This window comes from Oncorhynchus kisutch, linkage group LG2, assembly GCF_002021735.2.
Source record: "Oncorhynchus kisutch isolate 150728-3 linkage group LG2, Okis_V2, whole genome shotgun sequence".
Lineage (NCBI taxonomy): Eukaryota > Metazoa > Chordata > Actinopteri > Salmoniformes > Salmonidae > Oncorhynchus > Oncorhynchus kisutch.
This window is the reverse complement of record NC_034175.2, coordinates 5,744,673-5,768,191: the sequence shown is the minus strand read 5'-3', so window position 1 is coordinate 5,768,191 and position 23,519 is coordinate 5,744,673. Positions and strand designations below refer to the sequence as shown.

The window sequence follows — 23,519 nt, the reverse complement described above, 5'->3', positions numbered from 1 at the left end:
ATTTAAATCACTGAGCTGTTTTGCTGGTGTTTTTTTAGTCTTTTGTCCAACAATTAAAAAATGCAATAACTTGGGGGTCCAAATAAAATAACCTGTGGACCTGATTGGGCCCACCAGTTGGAGAACCCTGCTGTATGACCTAAAATCTTGTATGTAAATGCATGCAGTACAGGACCTTTGTTAGTTGTATTGGTATGGTTTAAAATGTGTTTCTGTTCCTGTCTATCAATGTTATGCATTTTGTCACATTTGAGGTTGTGTGGACCCAGGAAGAGTAACTGTTGCAACGGCTAATGGGGATCTTAATAAAATACCAAGTGAACCACCACCAGACAGGTTCAAAACAGGTGCGTATTTTTATTAAGTGTTTGTTTCATTAGTAACACTGTTAATAACATTTAGAATGGTGTGGTACATGGTCAACACATGTCCTTAGGCGCGCTACAGGGGTCAAAGTTGAAGGTGTGGCTAACAGAAAGTCCTGAGGTCAGCCATTTTAGATCTTGCCGGGAAAGCTTCCGGCCTCTATCTGGTCGTCCCACTTGGCAACCTGCAGGAGGAAATGCGCTCATAAGGTTAAACTGCCTATCAGTGTAACATACAGTTATAACACAGTAGCTACTGTAGCCTTCATTCTGCCTTCACTTTACACCCATCCCATGCTTTCAGATCTATGAAAAGTGTCTAAGGGTAGGGGGTAGGAATCGACTTCAGACTGGGACCATGGTCAGTTATTGGACTCACAACAAACAGAGTGTATGAACACATGCAACATAACAGAGGTCCACACTGTATACCAACTACCACTTCAGGTAAGGACATTTGAGACACAGAAGAACATGTACTTTCATAACTGTTCCACTCAGTGGACATGTCAGAACAGACTGTTGGCAGAGTTTAGACATGCCGGAACTACTAAAGGCTTCTATGGAATGTGGTGCTCAGACTGTTGGCACATTGTGAATAGTTGAGGCACTGCTAATGTGAGTGAATGTAGGTTCTAACGTGAGCTGATTAAAGTGATTCATCATCCATCTCTAGGGGAGGTCCAATCATTGCTGACAATACTACACAACCATGGGAAGGCAGTTAGGGGGCATTGTGTGTATGCCCACTCCTTTAGGCTTTGTTTGAATAGTTTGCCACTATAGATCTGCTTAACCTTATAAAGGAGTGCCCACACCATACTATGAGCCACAGTAGCAGCATACGTACCCAGCTCATGGGACAGATACTCTTGTAGACCCTCTGGTACCAGTCACAGGGAGCCACATCCTGGCCTTTGTCTGACAAAGCTTTGTTGCACCTGTGGAAGTCTAGAGAGGGAGGAGAGAGTTAATATTAACAGAATGAAGTGGTAAGCATTAAGATAGTTATTACAACTTTTACTGACACTGGTGTTACATTTCTGAACCTAAACATCTGACAGCAAACAGCCACCACAAATGGACCCTTATCTGATGTGCTAAATGATGCCCACAGAAATCTGACACTAATTAAAACTAAAAGTGTTGTCCCGTATGGCTCAGTCGGTTGAGCACGGGCGTGTGCAATGCCATGGTAGTGGGTTTGAATCCCACGGGAGACCAGTATGAAACAGAAAAATAAATGTATGCACTCACTACTGTTAGTCTGCTAAATGACTAAAATATCAACGTAAAAAAGAAAGAAAAAAAAGTACACCGACAGATACATTAGGCTATCCTTACTAAACGAGTGTTGAAGACCGAAAACATCTGGCTTACCCAAGTAGTACCCTTGCCTAACGGACATATCAGTCAGTACAGACAGTTGGCTTATGTTGGCGTACCTTGGTGAATAGCTGAGGGACAGCCAACATTCTATCTGGTCTAATGTGAACTGATAGTGATTTAGATCACTCTGAGGAGGTGCTTCTCATGGGGCTCTTATCAACCTAAGAAGTTGGACATGCATCAATGCTTCGAGAGCAAATACCACTGTTTTCAATGCACATCAACTGCAAATCATCAACTGCATGATTCAAAGTGCAGGCAAATGAGTTTAAAATTGGCCTTCAGATAACAATCCTTGTTTTGTTAACCAACCCAGATCTTTATCTTTGTGAAGAAGAAGAACATTGCTGGGAAGGGAACCAAGAGTGTTCAGGGTGGCAGAAGAGCCTGATGGCCAGAAGTATCCTATGCTTTCACCATTGTGTGTGTCAGTTGGGAGGTAGAAATGAGCAGTAGACTGCTGGCAGGGCTGGAGAAAGAGATGTGTTTGTGTCAGTTGGGAGGTAGAAATTAGCAGTAGACTGCTGGCAGGGCTGGAGAAAGAGATGTGTTTGTGTCAGTTGGGAGGTAGAAATGAGCAGTAGACTGCTGGCAGGGCTGGAGAAAGAGGGGGAGAGGGAGATGTGTTTGTGTCAGTTGGGAGGTAGAAATGAGCAGTAGACTGCTGGCAGGGCTGGAGAAAGAGATGTGTTTGTGTCAGTTGGGAGGTAGAAATGAGCAGTAGACTGCTGGCAGGGCTGGAGAAAGAGGGGGAGATGTGTTTGTGTCAGTTGGGAGGTAGAAATGAGCAGTAGACTGCTGGCAGGGCTGGAGAAAGAGGGGGAGAGGGAGATGTGTTTGTGTCAGTTGGGAGGTAGAAATGAGCAGTAGACTGCTGGCAGGGCTGGAGAAAGAGATGTGTTTGTGTCAGTTGGGAAGTAGAAATGAGCAGTAGACTGCTGGCAGGGCTGGAGAAAGAGATGTGTTTGTGTCAGTTGGGAGGTAGAAATGAGCAGTAGACTGCTGGCAGGGCTGGAGAAAGATGTGTTTGTGTCAGTTGGGAGGTAGAAATGAGCAGTAGACTGCTGGCAGGGCTGGAGAAAGAGGGGGAGAGGGAGATGTGTTTGTGTCAGTTGGGAGGTAGAAATGAGCAGTAGACTGCTGGCAGGGCTGGAGAAAGAGGGGGAGATGTGTTTGTGTCAGTTGGGAGGTAGAAATGAGCAGTAGACTGCTGGCAGGGCTGGAGAAAGAGGGGGAGAGGGAGATGTGTTTGTGTCAGTTGAGAGGTAGAAATGAGCAGTAGACTGCTGGCAGGGCTGGAGAAAGAGGGGGAGAGGGAGATGTGTTTGTGTCAGTTGGGAGGTAGAAATGAGCAGTAGACTGCTGGCAGGGCTGGAGAAAGAGGGGGAGAGGGAGATAGAACGTGTCAGGTCAGAACAGAGAAGTAGTTGATCAGCTAGCTAACTTACCCAGATAGTTCTGAAAGCAGTTGCGGGTCTGGTTGGTGTTGGGGAAGCGGGCGTCGAAGGGAGCCGTCCTGTAGTTCTTTATCTTCTCCTCAATAACGTCAGACATGCTGGCTAGCTGGCAGTCTCACTATGTCAACACTGAAACACATTGATAGGGAGATGTCATATAATGTCATGTTGTACACTAGTCTTCCAAATCTGCCCATGTTGACTAGCCTGGGCTTCCGAAGCTACCAATACACTTGCACACAGTAGGAAATTATCTTGTTGTCATGATAATAGAATATGGAATGGACTAGTTCAGATAGGCTTATTAGCTAGCAAAATACTTATCCATGAGAGCCTGTACAGCTGTCTATTTGACTAGGTCATAGCTAGTGCAATAACAACTGAAAACTAGGACAGACAGATCGATAGAAAGCTTGTTTATTATATTTATTTCACCTTTAATTTAACCAGGTAGGCCAGTTGAGATCAAGTTCTCATTTACAACTGCGACCTGGCCAAGACAATGTAAAGTAGTGCGACAAAAACAACAGAGTTACACATAAACAAACGTACAGTCAATAACACAATAGAAAAATCTATATACAGTGTGTGCAAATGTAGTAAGATTAGGGAAGTAAGGCAATAAATAGGCCAAAGAGGAAAAATAATTTAGCATTAACACTGGAGTGATAGATGTGCAGAGGATTGTGTACAAGTAGAGACACCGGGGTACAAAAGAGCAAAATGAAAGAAAGAAAAATAATATTGGGGATGAGGTAGTTGATGTGCTATTTACAGATGGGCTGTGTACAGGTACAGTGATCGGTAAGCTGCTCTGACAGCTAATGCTTAAAGTTAGAGAGGGAGATAGAAGACTCCAGTTTCAGTGATTTTTGCAATTCGTTCCAGTCATGGGCAGCGGAGAACTGGAAGGAAAGGCGGCCAAAGGAGAAATTGGCTTTGGGGATGACCAGTGAAATTTACCTGCTGGAGAGTGTGCTATGGGTGGGTGTTGCTATGGTGACCAGTGAGCTGAGATAAGGTAGGGCTTGACCTAGCATAGACTTATTGATGACCTGGAGCCAGTGGGTTTGGCAACGAATACAGTTGAAGTCTGAAGTTTACATACACTTAGATTGGTGTCATTAAAACTCGTTTTTCAACCACTCCCCAAATTTCTTCTTAACAAACTATAATTTTGGCAAGTTGATTAGGACATCTACTTTCTGCATGACAAGTCATTTTTCCAACAATTGTTTACAGACATTATTTCAATTATAATTCACTGTCTCACAATTCCAGTGGGTCAGAAGGTTACAACACTAAGTTGACTGTGCCTTTAAACAGCTTAGAAAATTCCAGAAAATTGTCATGGCTTTAGAAGCTTCTGATAGGCTAATTGACATCATTTGAGTCAATTAGAGGTGTACCTGTGGATGTATTTCAAGGCCTACCTTCAAACTCAATGAATTTTTGCTTGACATCATGGGACAATCAACAGAAATCAGCAATGACCTCAGAAAATATATTGTAGACCTCCACAAGTCTGGTTCATCCTTGGGAGCAATTTCCAAACGCCTGAAGTACCACGTTCATCTGCACAAACAATAGAACGCAAGTATAAACACCATGGGACCACGCAGCCATCATACTGCTCAGGAAGGAGCGTTCTGTCTCCTAGAGATGAACGTACTTTGGTGCAAAAAGTGCAAATCAATCCCAGAACAACAGCAAAGGACCTTGTGAAGATGCTGGAGGAAACAAGTACAGAAGTATCTATATCCACAGTAAAACGAGTCCAATGTCGACAACCTGAAAGGCCGCTCATCAAGGAAGAAGTCACTGCCCCAAAACTGCCATGAAAAAAGCCAGACTATGGTTTGCAACTGCACATGGGGACAAAGATTGTACTTTTTGGAGAAATGTCCTCTGGTCTAATGAAACAAAAATGGAACTGTTTGGCCATAATGACCATTGTTATGTTTGGAGGAAAAAGGGGGAGGCTTGCAAGCACCATGTTATGGGGGTGCTTTGCTGCAGGAGGGACTGGTGCAATTCACAAAATAGATGGCATAATAAGGCTGGAAAATGACGTGGATATAATTTAGCAACATCTCAAGTCAGGACGTTACAGCTTGGTCGCAAATGGGTCTTCCAAATGGACAATGACCCCAAGCATACTGCCAAAGTTGTGGCAAAATGGCACAAGGACAACAAAGTCAAGATATTGCAGTGGCCATCACAAAGCCCTGACCTCAACCCTGTCAAATTTGTGGGCAGAACAGAAAAAGCGTGTGAGCAAGGAGGCCTACAAACCTGACTGAATTTTTACTAGAATTAAATGTCAGGAATTGTGAAAAACGTATGTTAAATGTATTTGGCTAAGTGTATGTAAACTTCCGACTTCAACTGTATGTAGCGAGGGCCAGCCAACGAGAGCATACAGGTCGTCGTGGTGGGTAGTATATGGGGCATTCGTGACAAAACGGATGGCACTGTGATTAACTACATCCAATTTGCTGAGTAGAGTGTTGGAGGCTATTTTGTAAATGACATCCCCGAAGTTGTAACCTTAGCTAGCTTGAATTCAGTCATGGAAGGTGACTTATCAACCCTTATTTCCTGGTAACTAACGTTAGTTAACAAATAAGTAAAATACTTTAATGAAGATTTCTGACTAGCTAGAAAGTTAGAAATTACAGCTCACTAACCACATCGAATGAAATAATGTAGCATAGCTTGCTAGCATAGTTGGCATAGCTTCAAATGTATTAGTTGGCTTGCTTGCTGGCTAGCTACATTAGCTTGAACTCTGCTAGATAGCCGGCTCAAAACAGTGGCACGGCAGACGTTATTTCCAATTAATTGAAATACTTCCACACAAACAAAACAATACCGAACCTCAGTATATTAATTGAAAGAGACAAACTCATGATTTTCCGGCAGTTTTCCACGACCTACCTTGGACTGTTTCTTGTGTCCTCTCTCACCGGAAGACCGTAACGCAGTGTATGCTGGGATGTTGTGCGTGGACTCGCAAGTGTAATCACCATGGTATGGGAATGAGAAAAAAGTAATAGTTTCTCAGGTTTTTATGCATCATTTTTTCTCTCTATTGTCTATAAACAATAATTAGAAACACAAATAAATGATGGGAATCACTTTGGAATATTTAAGCCATATGAAGTGTAATCATTAACTTTAGCATAATTTATTTACACTAAGAAGATCATGTCAGTAATAGCCTAGTACAGTGTTTCCCAACGCCAGTCTCCCATTACCCCCAACAGCACATGTTCTGCTGTAGCCCCGGACAAAAACACCTGACCCTGTCCCAAATCAAAACACCTTATCCTGTCCCAAATCAAAACACCTGATCCTGTCCCAAATCAAAAGCCTGATCTCCTGCCTCAAATCAACAGGATGAAATTCCGTCCCAAATCAACAGGATGACCTCTTGTCCCAAATCAATAGCATGACCTCCTGTCCAAACTCAACAGCATGATATCCTGTCCCAAATCAACAGCCGTATGTCTGTCCCAAATCAACAGGATGGCCAATGCTGTGAGTCATCTATTTTTACCCCAGCCTTTCAACATCTAGAAACCTCTGCAAATCTCTGTCCTCCAGCAGCATTGTCTTGCTCATAAAAGTTGCTCACACATTTGTAAGCAATGTAGGCTGTGAGAAGAACTTGTTTGTTTTGTTTCGAAAATACAGGGCCCACAGTAGCAGGCCAAAGTGGACATTGTGATTAAGCTTTGCCCAGGCTAAAATAGATCCCCCGCAACTGTGTCAGTATGTCTAACAATAGTAAAGATAAATAGCTTCTAACTCGTATCTGTTCCCAAAGAAAAGAGAGAGGAGAACAAGGAAGAGAATACTATGTAGGCCCACACCTGAACTATGCCAAGTTTAAAGTGTCATTCTTTTAGTTGACAGTTATTCCAACGAAAACCCACAGAGGGTTGCCTACCTGGAAAAGGGTATGAGTTATCACCCGCGCGCCAAAAGCAAACATAACAAAGAAACTCCATGACGCAAAGGAGTGTTCACAGGCTGCTGTCACCCGGCCATCCCTGTCTGTGAGCACCTCTCCAAACCAAAGACCTCCGAGTGTCTGGACGAGCTCACTACCTCTCAGTGAAAGTACGCTGTCTGGCACACTGTCTCATTTCGAAGCAAGCGTCTAGTTTTTATTTGTTTTGGTAGTACCTGTAATAGCCTATAATTTCAGTTGCATAGTTTCAAGCTTTATTGTACATGTATTAACACATTGTAAGAATGGATGTCTACATACATCCCTTCCAGTATACAGTGCCTTGCGAAAGTATTCGGCCCCCTTGAACTTTGCGACCTTTTGCCACATATCAGGCTTCAAACATAAAGATATAAAACTGTATTTTTTTGTGAAGAATCAACAACAAGTGGGACACAGTGCAGTGGTCTGATACTCCTTCCGTTTCAATATTATCGCTTGCACAGTGCTCCTTGGGATGTTTAAAGCTTTGAAATCTTTTTGTATCCAAATCCGGCTTTAAACTTCTTCACAACAGTATCTCGGACCTGCCTGGTGTGTTCCTTGTTCTTCATGATGCTCTCTGCGCTTTTAAAGGACCTCTGAGACTATCACAGTGCAGGTGCATTTGTACGGAGACTTGATTACACACAGGTGGATTGTATTTATCATCATTAGTCATTTAGGTCAACATTGGATCATTCAGAGATCCTCACTGAACTTCTGGAGAGAGTTTGCTGCACTGAAAGTAAAGGGGCTGAATAATTTTGCACGCCCAATTTTTCAGTTTTTGATTTGTTAAAAAAGTTTGAAATATCCAATAAATGTCATTCCACTTCATGATTGTGTCCCACTTGTTGTTGATTCTTCACAAAAAAATACAGTTTTATATCTTTATGTTTGAAGCCTGAAATGTGGCAAAAGGTCGCAAAGTTCAAGGGGGCCGAATACTTTCGCAAGGCACTGTATGTGTTATTATAGTAGCCTTAGCCAACTGGTTCAGATATTATGATGAATCCAATGTAACTTTCTCTCTTTCTCCTTTTCTTGCTCCCCCTTTCTCCCTGCCTGTCCTCTCTTTTCCTATCACCATCTTCCTGTTGTAGACAAGGTCAGAGGTCACAGGTGTCCCTCTTTCTCTGACTTCCTGTCTCACTGTTTCCTTCTTCCACTTTTCAGCAAAAACCTGCTGCTCAAAGTATGTCCTTTTCTAGAAAACATTATAGGCCTGTTTCTTGATGCACTAGAATGTAATTTCTTGGGCAATCAAAGATCTGAACTCTGGACTACACTTTAAAAGCAACATTCCTGTGGACAACTAGACAAAGGTTATACGTTCTGACTGACTGCTATCATTTTTAAGCTGGGAGCATAAACCTCTTTTCTCTCAGTGGCTGTGTTAAAGTAATTAGTTGTCCAAATTAATCACAGATTCTCACTGCCCCCCCAGCCCCTGCCCCGTCCTCCACCCCCACACAATCTTCTCCGTACCCAACCACAGCGCTCCAAAGCACCCTAATGCCAAAGACAATGGTCTAACGGAATCCGACCAGTGTGCATGTGTGCTTGGGGGAGACAGGGGAATGCTGGATTAACCCCTCCCCCATTCTCTATTCCTAGTCTTATCTCTTTATAGTGTGTATGTACAGTATATACAGTATGTCCAGGGAGGGTACAAGGGGCCAGCAAGTGTGTGCATCACAAAATAATCTCCCCATTTCCTCTCTCTCTCTCTCTCTCTCTCTCTCTCTCTCTCTCTCAGGATATAGGTGTTGTCCAGCATGAAGGAAGGAAATTCTGTCACTTAGAACAATGGGCCTGTTTCTCTATCTATAGACCCACAGAGGCAGAGAAAGAGAGAGAAGGAGCCCTTACCACCATTACCTAGAAGACAGACAGAAAACACAAAGAAAAAGAGAGAGAGTGGAGAAAAATATGTTCTGATTTTAAAGAGACTATATTGATGAAGAGAACGTGTTAGAGAGAAAGAGAGATACCTGTGGCACAGATAGACGTTTTGAAAATGGAGTTTTTGTCTTGGGGAAAAAGGAAAATACTAAGTTGTTTTTAACCATTTTGTTTTTTTCTGTTGAGAAGGACTAATAAAATACTTATACGAAGAGGGAACTGCAGTCTTTCTCGGTAAGTACTTTCAAAACGCTTTTATTGTAGAGGGCATATTGTGTTGCATTGGTTCGTTATTTTTCCATGACATTTTTTAACATTTGAGCTGTCATCCATGATAAGCTAGAGATCACAATGTTGATAATTTTCCACTGTAAAATGTTGCTGATATGTTCTTGCTGTTTCTTTTGCCACATTGCATTATAGAAAGTAGAATACATTTTTTTTTAAATAGATTAGTTGGGTTCAAATTTGAACCGCTCTACTTTAATTTTTCAGTTTGACACATCATTTTAGAAGGATTGAAGCTGCCCCTAAGCACAGATCTAGTATCAGTTTTCCCTCCCCAAACTCGACATTCGAGTGAACTTCAGACTGACCTTAGGTCAGTGTCTAAGGGTGATTTCATTCTACTCCTAGTTGTAGGCTGAGGGACAGACATGTAGTGACCTTAAGAGTGGGGATTTCCCTTTCAACATGACAGCTGGATCTGAGGCCTGTACAACACACTTCCTGTTTGGATAAGGAGGAATGACACACATTCAATTTAGAGTACCTTTGTGACAAAGATGTCATTTACAGTGCTGTAACGTAAGAATTTGAGATGATTTGAGCCAAGTGTATCTACCATTTAAATTATTATAATAATTTCTGTAACAATGGGGGGCAACAATCACTTCCACAGCCAAATTGCTTTGGTGTGTAGCAATGAACAATTCTACAAGGATCCGGAGGATCTCAAACTATTCATGATGATGACCTTAAACTATAAATTATTTGACAATTTTAGGATTACATACTCCTAGTTGGGTTGTTTGGAGGAATGTCTTCTTCCCCCTGATAATTCAACCTTTGATTTATGTCCAAATATATCAAGGGCCTGTTTCAGGCCCATGTGAATAGAATGTAAAGCAGTATAGTCCACACTCATCTTAATTAATTCACTCAAAGATTATGAACATTTGATCTGTGTTCTTTGAGTTCTCACATTACACAATACCTTTATCTCTCTCTCTCGTTGGTTCTCAGATGGATCAGATGGAGGGGACTGACAGTCCTCGCTTCAGGAAGCTCCATTTCCCTGTGGGTCTGTGGATCAACTCTCCCAGGAAACACTTTGCCAAGCTGGGGGGCCGCTGGCCCAGCGCTGTCTCTGTCAAGTCAGTCTCTCTGCTACCTACAGTTGAAGTTGGAAGTTTACATACTCCTTAGCCAAATACATTTGAACTCAGATTTTCACAATTCCTGACATTTAATCTTAGTAAAAATTCCCTGTCTTAGGTCAGTTAGGATCACCACTTTATATTAAGAATGTGAAATGTCAGAATAATAGTAGAGAGGATTATTTATTTCAGCTTTTATTTCTTTCATCACATTCCCTGTGGGTCAGAAGTTTATATACACTCAATTAGTATTTGGTAGCATTGCCTTTTATTGTTAACTTGGGTCAAACATTTCAGGTAGCCTTCCACAAGCTTCCCACAATAACTTGGGTGAATTTTGTCCCATTCCTCCTGACAGAGCTGGTGTAACTGAGTCAGGTTTGTAGGCCTCCTTGCTCGCACACGCTTTTTCACTTCTGCCCACAAATTTTCTATAGGATTGAGGTCAGGGCTTTGTGATGGCCACTCCAATACCTTGACTTTGTTGTCCTTTAGCGATTTTGCCACAACTTTGGAAGTATGCTTGGGGTCATTGTCTATTTGGAAGACCCATTTGCGACCACGCTTTAACTTCCTGACTGATGTCTTGAGATGTTGCTTCAATATATCCACATAATTTTCCTGCCTCATGATGCCACCTATTTTATGAAGTACACCAGTCTCTCCAGCAGCAAACACCCCCACAACATGATGCTGCCACCCCTGTGCTTCATGGTTGGGATGGTGTTCTTCGGCTTGCAAGCCTCCCTCTTTTTCCTCCAAACATAACGATGGTCATTATGGCCAAACAGTTCCATTTTTGTTTCATCAGACCAGAGGACATTTCTCCAAAAAGTACGATCTTTGTCCCCATGTGCAGTTGCAAACCATAGTCTGGCTTTTTTTATGGTGGTTTTGGAGCAGTGGCTTCTTCCTTGCTGAGCAGCCTTTCAGGTTATATAGCACTAATTGTACTGTGGATATAGATACTTCTGTTTCCGCCAGCATCTTCACAAGGTCCTTTGCTGTTGTTCTGGGATTGATTTGCACTTTTTGCACCAAAGTACGTTCATCTCTAGGAGACAGAACGCTCCTTCCTGAGCGGTATGACGGCTGCGTGGTCCCATGGTGTTTATACTTGCATTCTATTGTTTGTACAGATGAATGTGATACCTTCAGGCATTTGGAAATTGCTCCCAAGGATGAACTAGACTTGTGGAGGTCTACAATTTATTTTCTGAGGTCTTTTGATTGTCCCATGATGTCAAGCAAAAAGGCATTGAGTTTGAAGGTAGGCCTTGAAATACATCCAAAGTTACCCCTCCAATTGACTCAAATGATGTCAGAAGAAGCTTCTAAAGCCATGACATAATTTTCTGGCCTTTTCTAAGCTGTTTAAAGGCACAGTCAACTTAGTGTATGTAAACTTCTGACCCACTGGAATTGTGATACAGTGAATTATAAGTGAAATAATCTGTCTGTAAACAATTATTGGAAAAATGACTTGTCTCATGCACAAAGTAGATGTCCTAACCGACTTGCCAAAACTATAATTTGTGAAGAAGAAGTTTGTGGAGTGGTTGAAAACAAGTTTTAATGACTCCAACCTAAGTGTATGTAAACTTCCGACTTCAAATGTATGTACAGTACCTCAATGTCACTTAGTCCAATGTGGATTCTCAACGATATTGTTCTAGTCCAGCACTAACACATCTGACTCAACTAATCACACATTATCCCAGGTCTCTTAACTCCATTGGTCTTTTCGGTCTGTCGGTCTGCTGACTCACTGTTTTTTCAGTTTGTTCTGTATTCAGTTTGTTTATCCTTCAGTCCTCCTCACTATATCTCCAGCCACATTCAAGTTAAGTGTCTGACATGTTTTTGCATACAATAAATTAACCAAGACAACAGTTCGTTATGGACTAATTTGATTGTATGGTCATGTGTTACATGTCATGCAGTGTTCCTTGAATCTTGTGACCGTTTTCTAGCAGTTAATATTGTCTATGTTCAGTTCTGTCAACCATAACTCACAGCTGACTTCCCGATCTCTTTCTTTCCCCCTCCTCTCCTTCTCCTTCACTAGGTCCACCACCAGCTCTGACGCAGCGTCCCTCCACGAGGCCCCATCTTCCCTCTCCATCTCCACCCCCTCCCTCGCTCCCCCATCCCCCTCTCCCTCTCCGGCCTTCCTCCGGCCCCGTCCCGCCGGGCCCCAGTCCCGCACCAAGCGTCTTTCCCACCTCTTCCTGAGGGGGCGCTCCAACAGTGACCGAGACAAGGCCATAGGGGAGAAGGAGAGGGAGGTGTGGGCCCACTCTGCTGCCCCTTCCTCCCACCACTACCTGCCCCCTGCCTCCTCCACAGCCCCAGGCCTCATCAAGATCTATGGGGATGCTCTGTCTAGTGGGGCTAACTACCGCTCTTTGCTGGCCACCGCCCACTCTACAGCCAAACAGCTCATCGCCCAGGTCATCACCCGCTATACGGAGAGAGAGAGGGAGGAGACGGACGATGCAGGTAAGAGGCAGAAAGAGAGAGAGAGGGAGGAGACGAACGATGCAGGTAAGAGGCAGAAAGAGAGAGAGAGGGAGGAGACGGACGATGCAGGTAAGAGGCAGAAAGAGAGAGAGGGAGGAGACGGACAATGCAGGTAAGAGGCAGAAAGAGAGAGAGGGAGGAGACGGACGATGCAGGTAAGAGGCAGAAAGAGAGAGAGGGTAGAGACGGATGATGCAGGTAAGAGGCAGAAAGAGAGAGAGAGTACAGATCGAGTACACTACAGGGATTCATGTAAGAGAGGCGTGATAGTACAGATAAACATGGGATTAGATTATTGTATGATTACCACACAATAACTATTATAGCCAAAAGCTTTGGGACTTTCAGTATGTAGCCTATGCCTGTCATGGCAAAAGGACAGAAAATGACGGTAACTGTAGAGAAAGGGCCAGTGGCTTCCTGGTTTTCATATTCCTTGTTGACACATTTCATTGCACCATGAAGTCAGGCACCTAGCCAGAATTGTTCCAGCAAATAAACCACAGCTGTGAACACCTCAATTGAGCAATAATGTCCACTTTATGCAAGTCATATTCATAGGGAAAAAAAATTGCCTGGTCGCCCTGCCTCCCTCTCCTAGCCCTGCAGAAACACAGCCCGGAAGACTTCCTGTTGTGTGATGTCATTGGAAAGCCCATCCAGCAACCGGATGGAGCCTTCCAATGGGAGACAGAGTGTCGTAGGGGTGTGGCAGAATGGGAATGCCCACTGCTATTGGTGGACATGTGGCGGCCCAAGGAGGGGTTTGAACGCCGCTTTGAGATCCAGAGACGGGACGACTACGAAAGAGAGGAGAGGGAGAAAGAGAAGGAGCGAGAGAGGGAAGGAGAGAACCACACAGGTAAAAGGACAATATAGAGTCTCTGGATGACCAGCTCTTACATCTGGGGTTTCATACAGTCATCCAGTGAAAAGTGTAGTTTATTTGTTTTTAATGATATGTCTGGTTGTCGTGGCAACAGGTGTACGTTGGAGGCGGAGCCGCATACAGTCGGGAGGTGGGGCTGAGGAGGGCGAGCGAGGTCATCGAGGACGGAACTCGGAACTCAGGAGGAGCATCAGCGACATGAACCTCAGCCTGAGGCGTCGCCAAGGAAACCACATCGGCAATGACCCCCGTCGCTCCGGAAACCACCCTAACAACAGTGCAGGACTTCAGGACAGGAAGAACATTGTGAGCATGATAGCTCCATTGGAGCACGGAGAGGTGAGGATGCATTTCAACACATGTTGCAACATGATAGAAACAGGTCAACCCCACCTAATCTCAGCAGTGCAGCAGTCTGACCATAAAGACTCCTCCCTCTGTCTTAGATGATGAGGTCAAAGGTCAGAGACGAGGTGGAGCGGAGGAACAAAGCAGACAAAGCAGTGGAGGAGGAGAAAGACTACTCAGCCTGCGACCTGGAAGTGATGTCACAGAGCCTGATCCTCCCGCCCACGGACCGACCCTACTTCTTGTTGCTGCAGGGCTACGACCAGAGCAAGGTTAGACTTGCGCCTCCCAGATGATCATACACACACACCCTGAACATGACATCATACCTGCATTTCCCTAATCGCCACATACCATCACTGTTTCCAACCCTTCCCCAGCCTTTCCCATTCAACCCTGAGCACAAAACAGACTCACAGCAACACAATACCTTTGTAGACACACACAACCCCACTGTGTACATCACTCCATCTCTCACAGTGACCTCACACAGGTCTTCATTGTAGCAAACTGTGACACACTTCATACCTTATCTCCTGACCTCCGCACAACTTAAGATCTCCAAGATGTCCCCTTATCATAACCATGTCCTTCAGATGATAACAAACTCCCTTCTCTCTTTCTTTCTTTATTTCCTTCTTCCGTTCTCCTCTGTGTGCGTTTTCTGTGTTTTCTACAGGACTTTGTTTTGTACATCATGGCAGGGCACACACACGTTTTTGGGCGGAAGCCAACGATGAGGGAGAGAGAGAAGGACAGAGAAAGGGAGAGGAAGGGGAAGAGGCCTCTGAAGGTGGAAACGTTCCTTTCTGCTCCAGACATGCTGGCCAGGCACCTGTTGGTCAGGAGAGACTCAGCCGTACCTGACACTCCCCCTGGGCAAGGTAGGCCTGGTCCACAAACAACCCTAGTCCTAAATCCTGGCCCTACTCCTGTGATGTTTACAGACCTCAACAAACACAAATGTGCCTGCAAAATAGGGAGCCTTTTTCATATGTGCTTACATCTATCCACAGAAGTAACAACTCATATGTGCTTACATCTATCCACAGAAGTAACAATTCATATGTGCTTACATCTATCCACAGAAGTAATAATTCATATGTGCTTACATCTATCCACAGAAGTAACAATTCATATGTGCTTACATCTATCCACAGAAGTAACAACTCATATGTGCTTACATCTATCCACAGAAGTAACAACTCATATGTGCTTACATCTATCCACAGAAGTAATAATTCATATGTGCTTACATCTATCCACAGAAGTAACAATTAATATGTGCTTACATCTATCCACAGAAGTAACAACTCATATGTGCTTACATCTATCCACAGAAGTAACAACTCATATGTGCTTACATCTATCCACAGAAGTAACAATTCATATGTGCTTACATCTATCCACAGAAGTAACAATTCATATGTGCTTACATCTATCCACAGAAGTAACAATTCATATGTGCTTACATCTATCCACAGAAGTAATAACTCATATGTGCTTACATCTATCCACAGAAGTAACAATTCATATGTACTTACATCTATCCACAGAAGTAACAATTCATATGTGCTTACATCTATCCACAGAAGTAACAATTCCTATGTGCTTACATCTATCCACAGAAGTAACAATTCATATGTGCTTACATCTATCCACAGAAGTAATAATTCATATGTGCTTACATCTATCCACAGAAGTAACAATTCCTGTGCTTACATCTATCCACAGAAGTAACAATTCCTTACTACACATTGACACCTGATTTTACAGTATTTCCCTGTCCACAATCAACCTCTAGAGATCCTCCCACTAGACACTTCTTGATACCCCCTTATATATGGTTAGAAACCTGTCATACCTTTTTTATAAGCAGTTTATGAGCAGAACTTCAATTATAGTGTTACTAGTTAATCAACCATTTTCTCTCTCCCCCCAGCTCTGATGCGTCCCTTCAGAGGAGGATCTGTCACACACAATGGAGAAGCTCTCTACCGGGAGGCGGTGCTTAAACCTGGGGACGTGATTGGCATAGGAGGTCATTTTCTCTTCCTGTATCGTGACCCCCGCGTGACCCCGGCCCCTCCGCTGGCATTGGCGCTGCCTTGGCAAGCCGACGTTCCCTCCACCTGCTGCCTCTTGGGATTGGTGGACAGACAGGAAGCGTTGAGGCAGTACCTGGGTTCCACTGAAGCTCTGCTGCGGTTCCAGCCCCGCCACGCTGACGCTCTGCTACAGGTGAGAGAAGAAAGACCCCTGTGTCTGTTAGTTACACCACTGTGTCTGCTACCTGTCTGCTACAGATTAGAGTAGAGAACTGTGTTATATAAGTTTGGGGGGGGGGGGGGGGGGGGGGTACCTGAAACTTAAAATATCCATTGTTACCACATATATTACTTTCTTGGTTGATATGAGCTGAAACAAGACCATAAATTAAAGCCACTGTTTCTCACTCTTTCTCCATCAGGAGATAATCTCTAAGAACTCCTCTCCAGACTCAGAGGGCGGGCCTTTAGCCCCAGCCTTTCTCCTGTCAATCATGATTGACCATGCCTCCAAACACCTGGATCCCGCCCTCACGCCTCAGTTGCTGCTGAAAGCAGCCAATCAGATCAAAGGGATCGTTTGGGTGAGTTCATTTGTAATAACGCTAACTAGCCATAGCTCAGTCAAGACTGACACAGAAAGATACACACCAGATAAAATAGTATTGTAAAGGGCTATAAAGCCAGCCCCAGACTGACACGTCTTTCTCTGAAACCCTGTACACTGTGAACAGGGATTCATTCAGACAGACAGATGCCTGTCACTGTAGATGAACAGAACTGGGGATAAGCTGATGTCACTTCCTTCTGGAAACTGTGTTGTAATTGTCCTGGTGGCCTGTCCAGACTTTGTAATCCCCCCTTCTCCACCTCTGCCACTAAGCCGTGACGTGTCTCTCCTCTCATGTCCTCTCTTCCCTCTCCAACTCTTTTTACAGGATAACATTAAGGAATTCGGGGATAAGCATCCCACGCAAAAGTAAGATCATTGCTGCTCAACGTCATATTTCAGCTGTTTCCTGTGTTTGGAACTTCCCTTAGGGCTGTATTAGGGGGAATCAAGAGAAGTGATTGTCCAGCTTGTGTCTCTGTAAATAATGTGATGAACATGCAGATACTATTTAGCATTATGCAAGGATTCATGATTAAAATATGTGACGTTTACACAAAGTATAAACTGTATATGATACTGATAAACTAATACTGTACACATATATCTATTAATATTAATGTTTATTTAGCAGATGTTATCCCAAGTGAATAGCAGTTAACAGATGAAATCAGATGTAGTGGGACCCTGGGTCACACTTTATTTGGATAGTCTGGATTGTCCATCTGTAGATGCTCTGCATATGGTCATATTATCAACAAACTATCTGTTGATAAGTAACTGCATGCTAAGGTTAGGGTTAAGTTTAGAACAAGGGCTAGGATAAGGGTTAAATTGAGGGTTAGGTTAGGGTTCGTAGACAGTTTGTTGAAATGTTACTGATAGTCTGTAGAGCATCTGCAGATGGACTATGCAAATAAAGTGTTACTGAACCCAGTCACTGCATGCTCATTAAAATAGATAATGGACTTGCTGTAACTCCTTGAGATAGATAGTGACAACAACTTCTATAACACGGTGTGTTCTGTTCTGGTCTGGTCTGTCCAGTTCCACAGAGCAGGAGGTTGAACTGAGTGCGCCCAGTGCTCAGAAGCTGTCCTCTGACCTTCGACCTCTGATGTTCTGGATGTCCAATGCCACAGAGCTCCTCAACTTCTTCCAGGTCAAAGCTGAGGCCATGGAGAAAGACTGGGAGTTTGAGGGTGAGACACCTGTGTCATAAGGGTCCGTTTCCTCTTGATCAATGCAGATCACCATCGATCATTTGCCAAAAAAGCTTCTTTCTACAATAAAAGCATTTTGTAATATCAACCTTATCACTCTTTTTGACATCACATGGCTCTTGTATCTTTCTGTCTTCCTCTTCCTGTGTGACATTCCTGCTATCATAATTTAGCCCCACAGTAGTCAAAACAAGAGTTAGTTTCGTCATTGAGAAGTGAAATATATTTTGGATTGTTCTGCAATGACAGTAGTTATATGACAGTAGTTAGAAGTTAATGCATATATATTTACCCTCAGCTCCTGGTGACCCGGTGTTGTCAGCTGACCTGGACACCTGCTCCGAGGCCCTGGCGCAGCTTGATGACGTGATAATGCACACCTTCCAGCAGTGCGTGTACCACCTCACAAAGGTGAGGGAGGTTGAGTTACCTCACACTCAAGACACAATCAAGTTACCGTACATAATTATATCCCGATCAATACATGAATTCATCTCTCTCTCTGTCACTCTGTCTCTGTCAGACGCTGTACTCCCTCCTTCCAGCTCTCCTGGACAACAACCCTTTCTCCAGCCTGGAGAAAGAGAAGGAGAGAGATGAGGGTAGGGAGATGGATGGGGGTGAGGGTGGTGGGGGGGCGGGAGAGGGGGAAGACGTGTCCTCCCTCCCCCCTACGGTGGCTGGGCTGGTGGAGGTGTACCGCTGCTCCCTGATGCTGTCCCGGGAGGCCTGCCTCTCCCCCCCACTCACCTCCCAAACCTTCGGCTACCTCTTCTTCTTCACCAACACCTCCCTGCTCAACACACTGCTGGAGAGAGGTGAGAGGGCAGGGGTAATACTGGGGTCCAAGGTCAGGGGTTGGTCTGAGGAAGCTGCAGTCATGAGCTAAGTGGGTTCCACATTACACATGCAGAAATTGCTTTCCGCTACACAAGCCATTGTTTGTGCACGAACCATTTAGTGTAGAGGTCGTAAGGGGATGAGCGCTACCAAGCACAGCGAGACAGAGAATCTGGGTGCGGCTCTGAAATAACTTGAACTTTCCAACCCTGGTTCAGATGTGCACTAACACACACACACACACACACACTCCCTCTCTTTCTGTCTCTTCTTCCTCTTCTCTCTCTCTTTCTGTCTCCTCCACCCTCTCTCAGATGGTCTGTTCTCCTGGTCTAGAGCGGTCCAGATCCGTACAAACCTGGACCTGGTTCTGGACTGGCTGCAGGGCGCGGGACTTGGAGATATCGCCTCTGAGTTCCTGAAGAAGTTGTCCGTCACAGTCAATTTCCTGTGCGTCCCTAAGACCCGCCTCATCCAGGTATAAATAATGCTGGTTTAGCCAGTTAACAATCAGTCGATTTAGCAAGATAATGACCCAAAACAAAACATTCTGGATAAAGAATAATGTTTTGGTCTCGTTGTTTTTGTTGTTGTGTTGTTCTTCCTCTAAACCTATTTGACTTATCACACATCCACCCCTAGCCCCTACCTCTAGACACTTCCTGATGCCTTCTCCTAAAGCTGATTGGATCAGATCGGTATAAACTGTATGATAACCGCTCTAGGAAGCTAGATAGACACGTTTTTCCATTAATTTGTTCACACCCATTTAGTTATTTTCAGATATAAGGGGTCATCTAGAGGTGACAAGGGGCTAGGGGTAGATTTTAGATTTGGCATCCCATTGTTGTAGACATTGCTGATATCGTCCACTTTTCCTTCTTCTCTGTTTTGTTGCTCATTGGTTGTTCTCTTGTCTCTCCTCCGCCAGTCATCCTGGGCCAGCCTACAGGAGGACCATGCCTTGCTAAGCCCCACCCAGCTGCACCATCTGCTGACCCATTACAAGCTGGGACCGGCCAGAGCCCCACCGACCTCCTGGGCCCCTCCCCCTGGGACGGAGCTCAGTGGAGGTAAGACACGAGAGGGGAGGAGTTGGGAGTCCTGGAGGGTCATTATGTAGGAGCTAATGCTGCATTCATAACCAAGTGGGAAGGTAGTATTTATCATATACGACTGGGAATAAATCCATGTGAACACTCCTCCAACTAGTAATTACTAGTGGGAAACTCATCTATCATCCCTAAGCTCAGACTTCTCCCACATGCTGATCTCTGACATCACCTACTAAGGAATAGACTTCGATAACAGCATTTTCGGTAGATAAATGTAACAACAAAACATAAATTATAAATAGCAATCTATTAATATGGTTTTTGAACACTATAATTTGTTTACAAGCATGATGGCTCTAATTTTAGATTATGGTTAGAAGCCTCTTGGCTAGACCCTAGACCCACTCCAATTTGCATACCGCCCCAACAGATCCACAGATGATGCAGTCTCTATTGCACTCAACACTGCCCTTTCCCACCTGCCCCTCAGGGGTGCGTGCTCAGCCCCCTCCTGTACTCCCTGTTCACTCATGACTGCACTACCAGGCACGACTTCAACACCATCATTAAATTTGCCGATGACACAACAGTGGTAGGCCTGATCCCCAACAACGACGATACAGCCTATAGGGAGGAAGTCAGAGACCTGGCCGTGTGGTGCCAGGACAACAACCTCTCCCTCAACGTGATCAAGACAAATGAGATGATTGTGGACTACAGGAAAAAGAGGACCGAACACGCCCCCATTCTCATCGACGGGGCTGCAGTGGAGCAGGTTGAGAGCTTCAAGTTCCTTGGTGTCCACATCACCAACAAACTAACATGATCCAAGCACACCAAGACAGTTGTGAAGAGGGCACGACAAAACCTATTCCCCCTCAGGAGACTGAAAAGATTTGGCATGGGATCCTCAAAAGGTTCTACAGCTACACCATCAACAGCATCCTGACTGGTTGCATCGCTGCTTGGTATGGCAACTGCTCGGCCTCCGACCGCAAGGCACTACAGAGGGTAGTGCGAACGGCCCAGTACATCACTGGGGCCAAGCTTCTTGCAATCTAGGACCTCTATACCAGGCGGTGTCAGAGGAAGGCCCTACAAATTGTCAAAGACTCCAGCCCCCCTAGTGCTACCACACGGCAAGCGGTACCAGAGCGCCAAGTCTAGGTCCAAGAGGCTTCTAAACAGCTTCTACCCCCAAGCCATAAGACTCCTGAACATCTAATCAAATGGCTACCCAGACTATTTGCATTGCCCCCCCCCTTCCCCTCTCCACACCACTGCCACTCTGTTGTCATCTATGCATAGTCACTTTAATAACTCTACCTACATGTATATACTACCTAGACTAACCGGTGCCCCCGCACATTGACTCTGTACCGGCACCTCCCTTTATATATTGTTATTTTTATACTGCTGCTCTTTAATTACTTGTTACTTTTATCTCTTATTCTTATCCATATTTTTTTAAACTGCACTGTTGGTTAAGGACTCGTAAGTAAGCATTTCACTGTAAGGTTTACCTGTTGTATTCGGCGCATGTGACTAAAATTTGATTTGATTTAGTTGATGAAGCTTGTTGGCCATTTCTCAATGAGTTTAAAGCATGCGAATGCATCTAACTGGTATTTACGACTTCACAACTTCCAACTTGGTTATGAACACAACATTAGATACAACTGCAAACTTGAGATAAGTAGAATGTTCATGTAAATTATGCATTCATGTCAATTAAAAAATGGTTGTGATCTCAAGTCAGGATTCAGCCCTTAGACATTCCGAACATTGTAAGTACACATGTTTAGAAGGGGTATGATTTCTTCCTAAGAATCTCAGACCACTAAATATCTAGTCATGCCTTTCTGTCCAAGACATCTTCGAAAGTTTCCTGGACCACCCCCCTCTCATCCTGCCAAATGAGACACCTCAGCTGGACCTCTCCCAGCCAATCCCCAGCCCCGAGCTACAAAAGGAAGTGACACGCCTGCGCAACTTCCTGTGGGGACTCGACCAGGATGAGCTGCCAGCCAATCAGAGGACCAGGCTGTGAGCGCTGGAAAGTTAATCTCTGGGTAGAAGCTACCCTTAGGCACAGTTCTAGGATCAGTTCACCATCCGCCTTAACCATGAAGGGGGAAAGACACAAAACTGACCCTTGATCAGTATCTAGGGGCAATCTCATCCATCTCAGGCAACTTTGATATTAACACTATATTGAACCCCCTGTCGTAAAGCAGATGCAATGGATAGGAATGGCAACTGGTGTGAGGAATGGCAACTGGTGTGAGGAATGGCAACTGGTGTGAGGAATGGCAACTGGTGTGAGGAATGGCAACTGGTGTGAGGAATGGCAACTGGTGTGAGGAATGGCAACTGGTGTGAGGAATGGCAACTGGTGTGAGGAATGGCAACTGTCAAAAGAAAGTCATAACACAATGTAATAGTTATCTAACTGTAAGACAATACAACTCTTCTTTTACTGTTCTCTAAACACTCTTTATTTTGTAACTCATTGCCTGAAAAAGAAAAGTCCTACAAAATGAAGCATAAATGATGGTATGACTATATGTATATGTAAAAGATATCCCTGTAGGTCAGCTTTATACTGGATGGATGGATGCTCACAGATATTCACATATAAAGAATATAGTGTATTGTCACAGAACATTAGATTGTATACCAAAGTAAACACTAACATTATGAAGGAAACTGTTTTACCATGTGTGTTTTATTTCTAACTGACTGTCCTCATATTATAAATAAAATGTTGGTACCCTATGATCTGTCCATAGTGTTTCCTTTGTTATGGATGTTTTCTCCTTGTTTGTTTATTTACTTTGATTGTACCACACAACTCAACAGCTAGACAGGTTCTGGAAAGGTGAATGTCCCGACTCATTTTGTACCTGGGGTGCCAGAATGAAAGGACCACAAGGTGGCGACGCAGCACTCAGTCAACCCCTGGAATGATGACTCAACAGTTACTAGACTAGGGAATTAACGGGGGTCCCTGTCAATCAACCCGATTTCCGAAATATCATATTTCCTGTGTGATTAATAGGTTATTCCAACATAGACATAACATACGCACGATGGTGCTTCCGTGGCTTAGGAAGCAGATGACGACCACACTCGATGATGCCTGGCTGTGCCAAGGTGAACTGTCTGAGGGGTCAGAGAGAATGACTCCAATGCATTGGGTAAGACTTTTCATTTCCTCTCTGTGCGGTGATGACACACGCTGAACTGGCTGTGTGCAGTCTAATCAGTGTGTTTCTTTATTTCATTAATGCGCCATATCCGATAGTTGGTCTCATAAAATGGCCAGTAGCTCGTTTAAGTGAAATTAGTGCGCGGTTTTCGTGGACGGGCAGCAGACGAGTGATGTCAGAGCGTGTGGTGTGAGTAACATCTGTTTGTGTGACGGCTTGCGAGCGTCTCATAAACCATGTTACTGTAAGTAACCTAACGGTTTGTTGTCAGTCAGT

General features: G+C 44.2%; 2 protein-coding genes across 5 annotated transcripts; one reads left to right on the top strand and one right to left on the bottom strand.

Annotated features, from left to right (window-relative positions):
- Window positions 1–333: 333 nt before the first annotated feature.
- LOC109868248 (cytochrome c oxidase subunit 6B1-like) lies at window positions 334–6,261 on the bottom strand. 4 transcript variants are annotated; one of them, XM_031785803.1, is made up of 6 exons: window positions 6,152–6,253; window positions 4,645–4,786; window positions 3,647–3,701; window positions 3,203–3,340; window positions 1,216–1,316; window positions 334–550 (listed from the first exon to the last, which is right to left on the bottom strand). In XM_031785803.1, exons 4-6 carry the CDS (start codon window positions 3,306–3,308, stop codon window positions 497–499), a joined length of 261 nt encoding a protein of 86 aa, XP_031641663.1. In that variant the 5' UTR covers window positions 3,309–3,340; window positions 3,647–3,701; window positions 4,645–4,786; window positions 6,152–6,253; the 3' UTR covers window positions 334–496. The 4 variants fall into 4 exon arrangements, with proteins under 4 accessions (XP_031641663.1, XP_031641659.1, XP_020313276.1 ...); XM_031785799.1 differs by lacking the exon at window positions 3,647–3,701; XM_020457687.2 differs by lacking the exons at window positions 3,647–3,701; window positions 4,645–4,786 and having other exon boundaries at window positions 6,152–6,261.
- Window positions 6,262–9,027: 2,766 nt separating this feature from the next.
- On the top strand, window positions 9,028–22,809 carry rasip1 (Ras interacting protein 1). Its single transcript, XM_020457691.2, has 16 exons — window positions 9,028–9,350; window positions 10,362–10,492; window positions 12,564–12,997; window positions 13,620–13,880; window positions 14,002–14,246; window positions 14,354–14,527; window positions 14,935–15,139; window positions 16,198–16,496; window positions 16,726–16,887; window positions 17,242–17,282; window positions 17,961–18,115; window positions 18,435–18,547; window positions 18,660–18,954; window positions 19,291–19,454; window positions 19,908–20,049; window positions 21,903–22,809. The coding sequence occupies exons 2-16, from the start codon at window positions 10,362–10,364 to the stop codon at window positions 22,079–22,081; spliced, it is 3,000 nt and encodes a 999-aa protein (XP_020313280.2). The 5' UTR covers window positions 9,028–9,350; the 3' UTR covers window positions 22,082–22,809.
- The last annotated feature ends 710 nt before the right edge of the window (window positions 22,810–23,519 follow it).

Coding starts and splice junctions, on each gene's coding strand:
- rasip1 (XM_020457691.2), top strand. CDS start 10,362: ATGGATCAGATGGAGGGGACTGACAGTCCTCGCTTCAGGAAGCTCCAT. Junction 10,493..12,563: donor CCCAGCGCTGTCTCTGTCAA/GTCAGTCTCTCT, acceptor CTCCTTCACTAG/GTCCACCACCAGCTCTGACG. Junction 16,497..16,725: donor ACGCTGACGCTCTGCTACAG/GTGAGAGAAGAA, acceptor TTTCTCCATCAG/GAGATAATCTCTAAGAACTC.
- LOC109868248 (XM_020457687.2), bottom strand. CDS start 3,308: ATGTCTGACGTTATTGAGGAGAAGATAAAGAACTACAGGACGGCTCCC. Junction 1,317..3,202: donor CTGCTTTCAGAACTATCTGG/GTAAGTTAGCTA, acceptor CTCCCTCTCTAG/ACTTCCACAGGTGCAACAAA. Junction 551..1,215: donor GTATCTGTCCCATGAGCTGG/GTACGTATGCTG, acceptor TTCCTCCTGCAG/GTTGCCAAGTGGGACGACCA.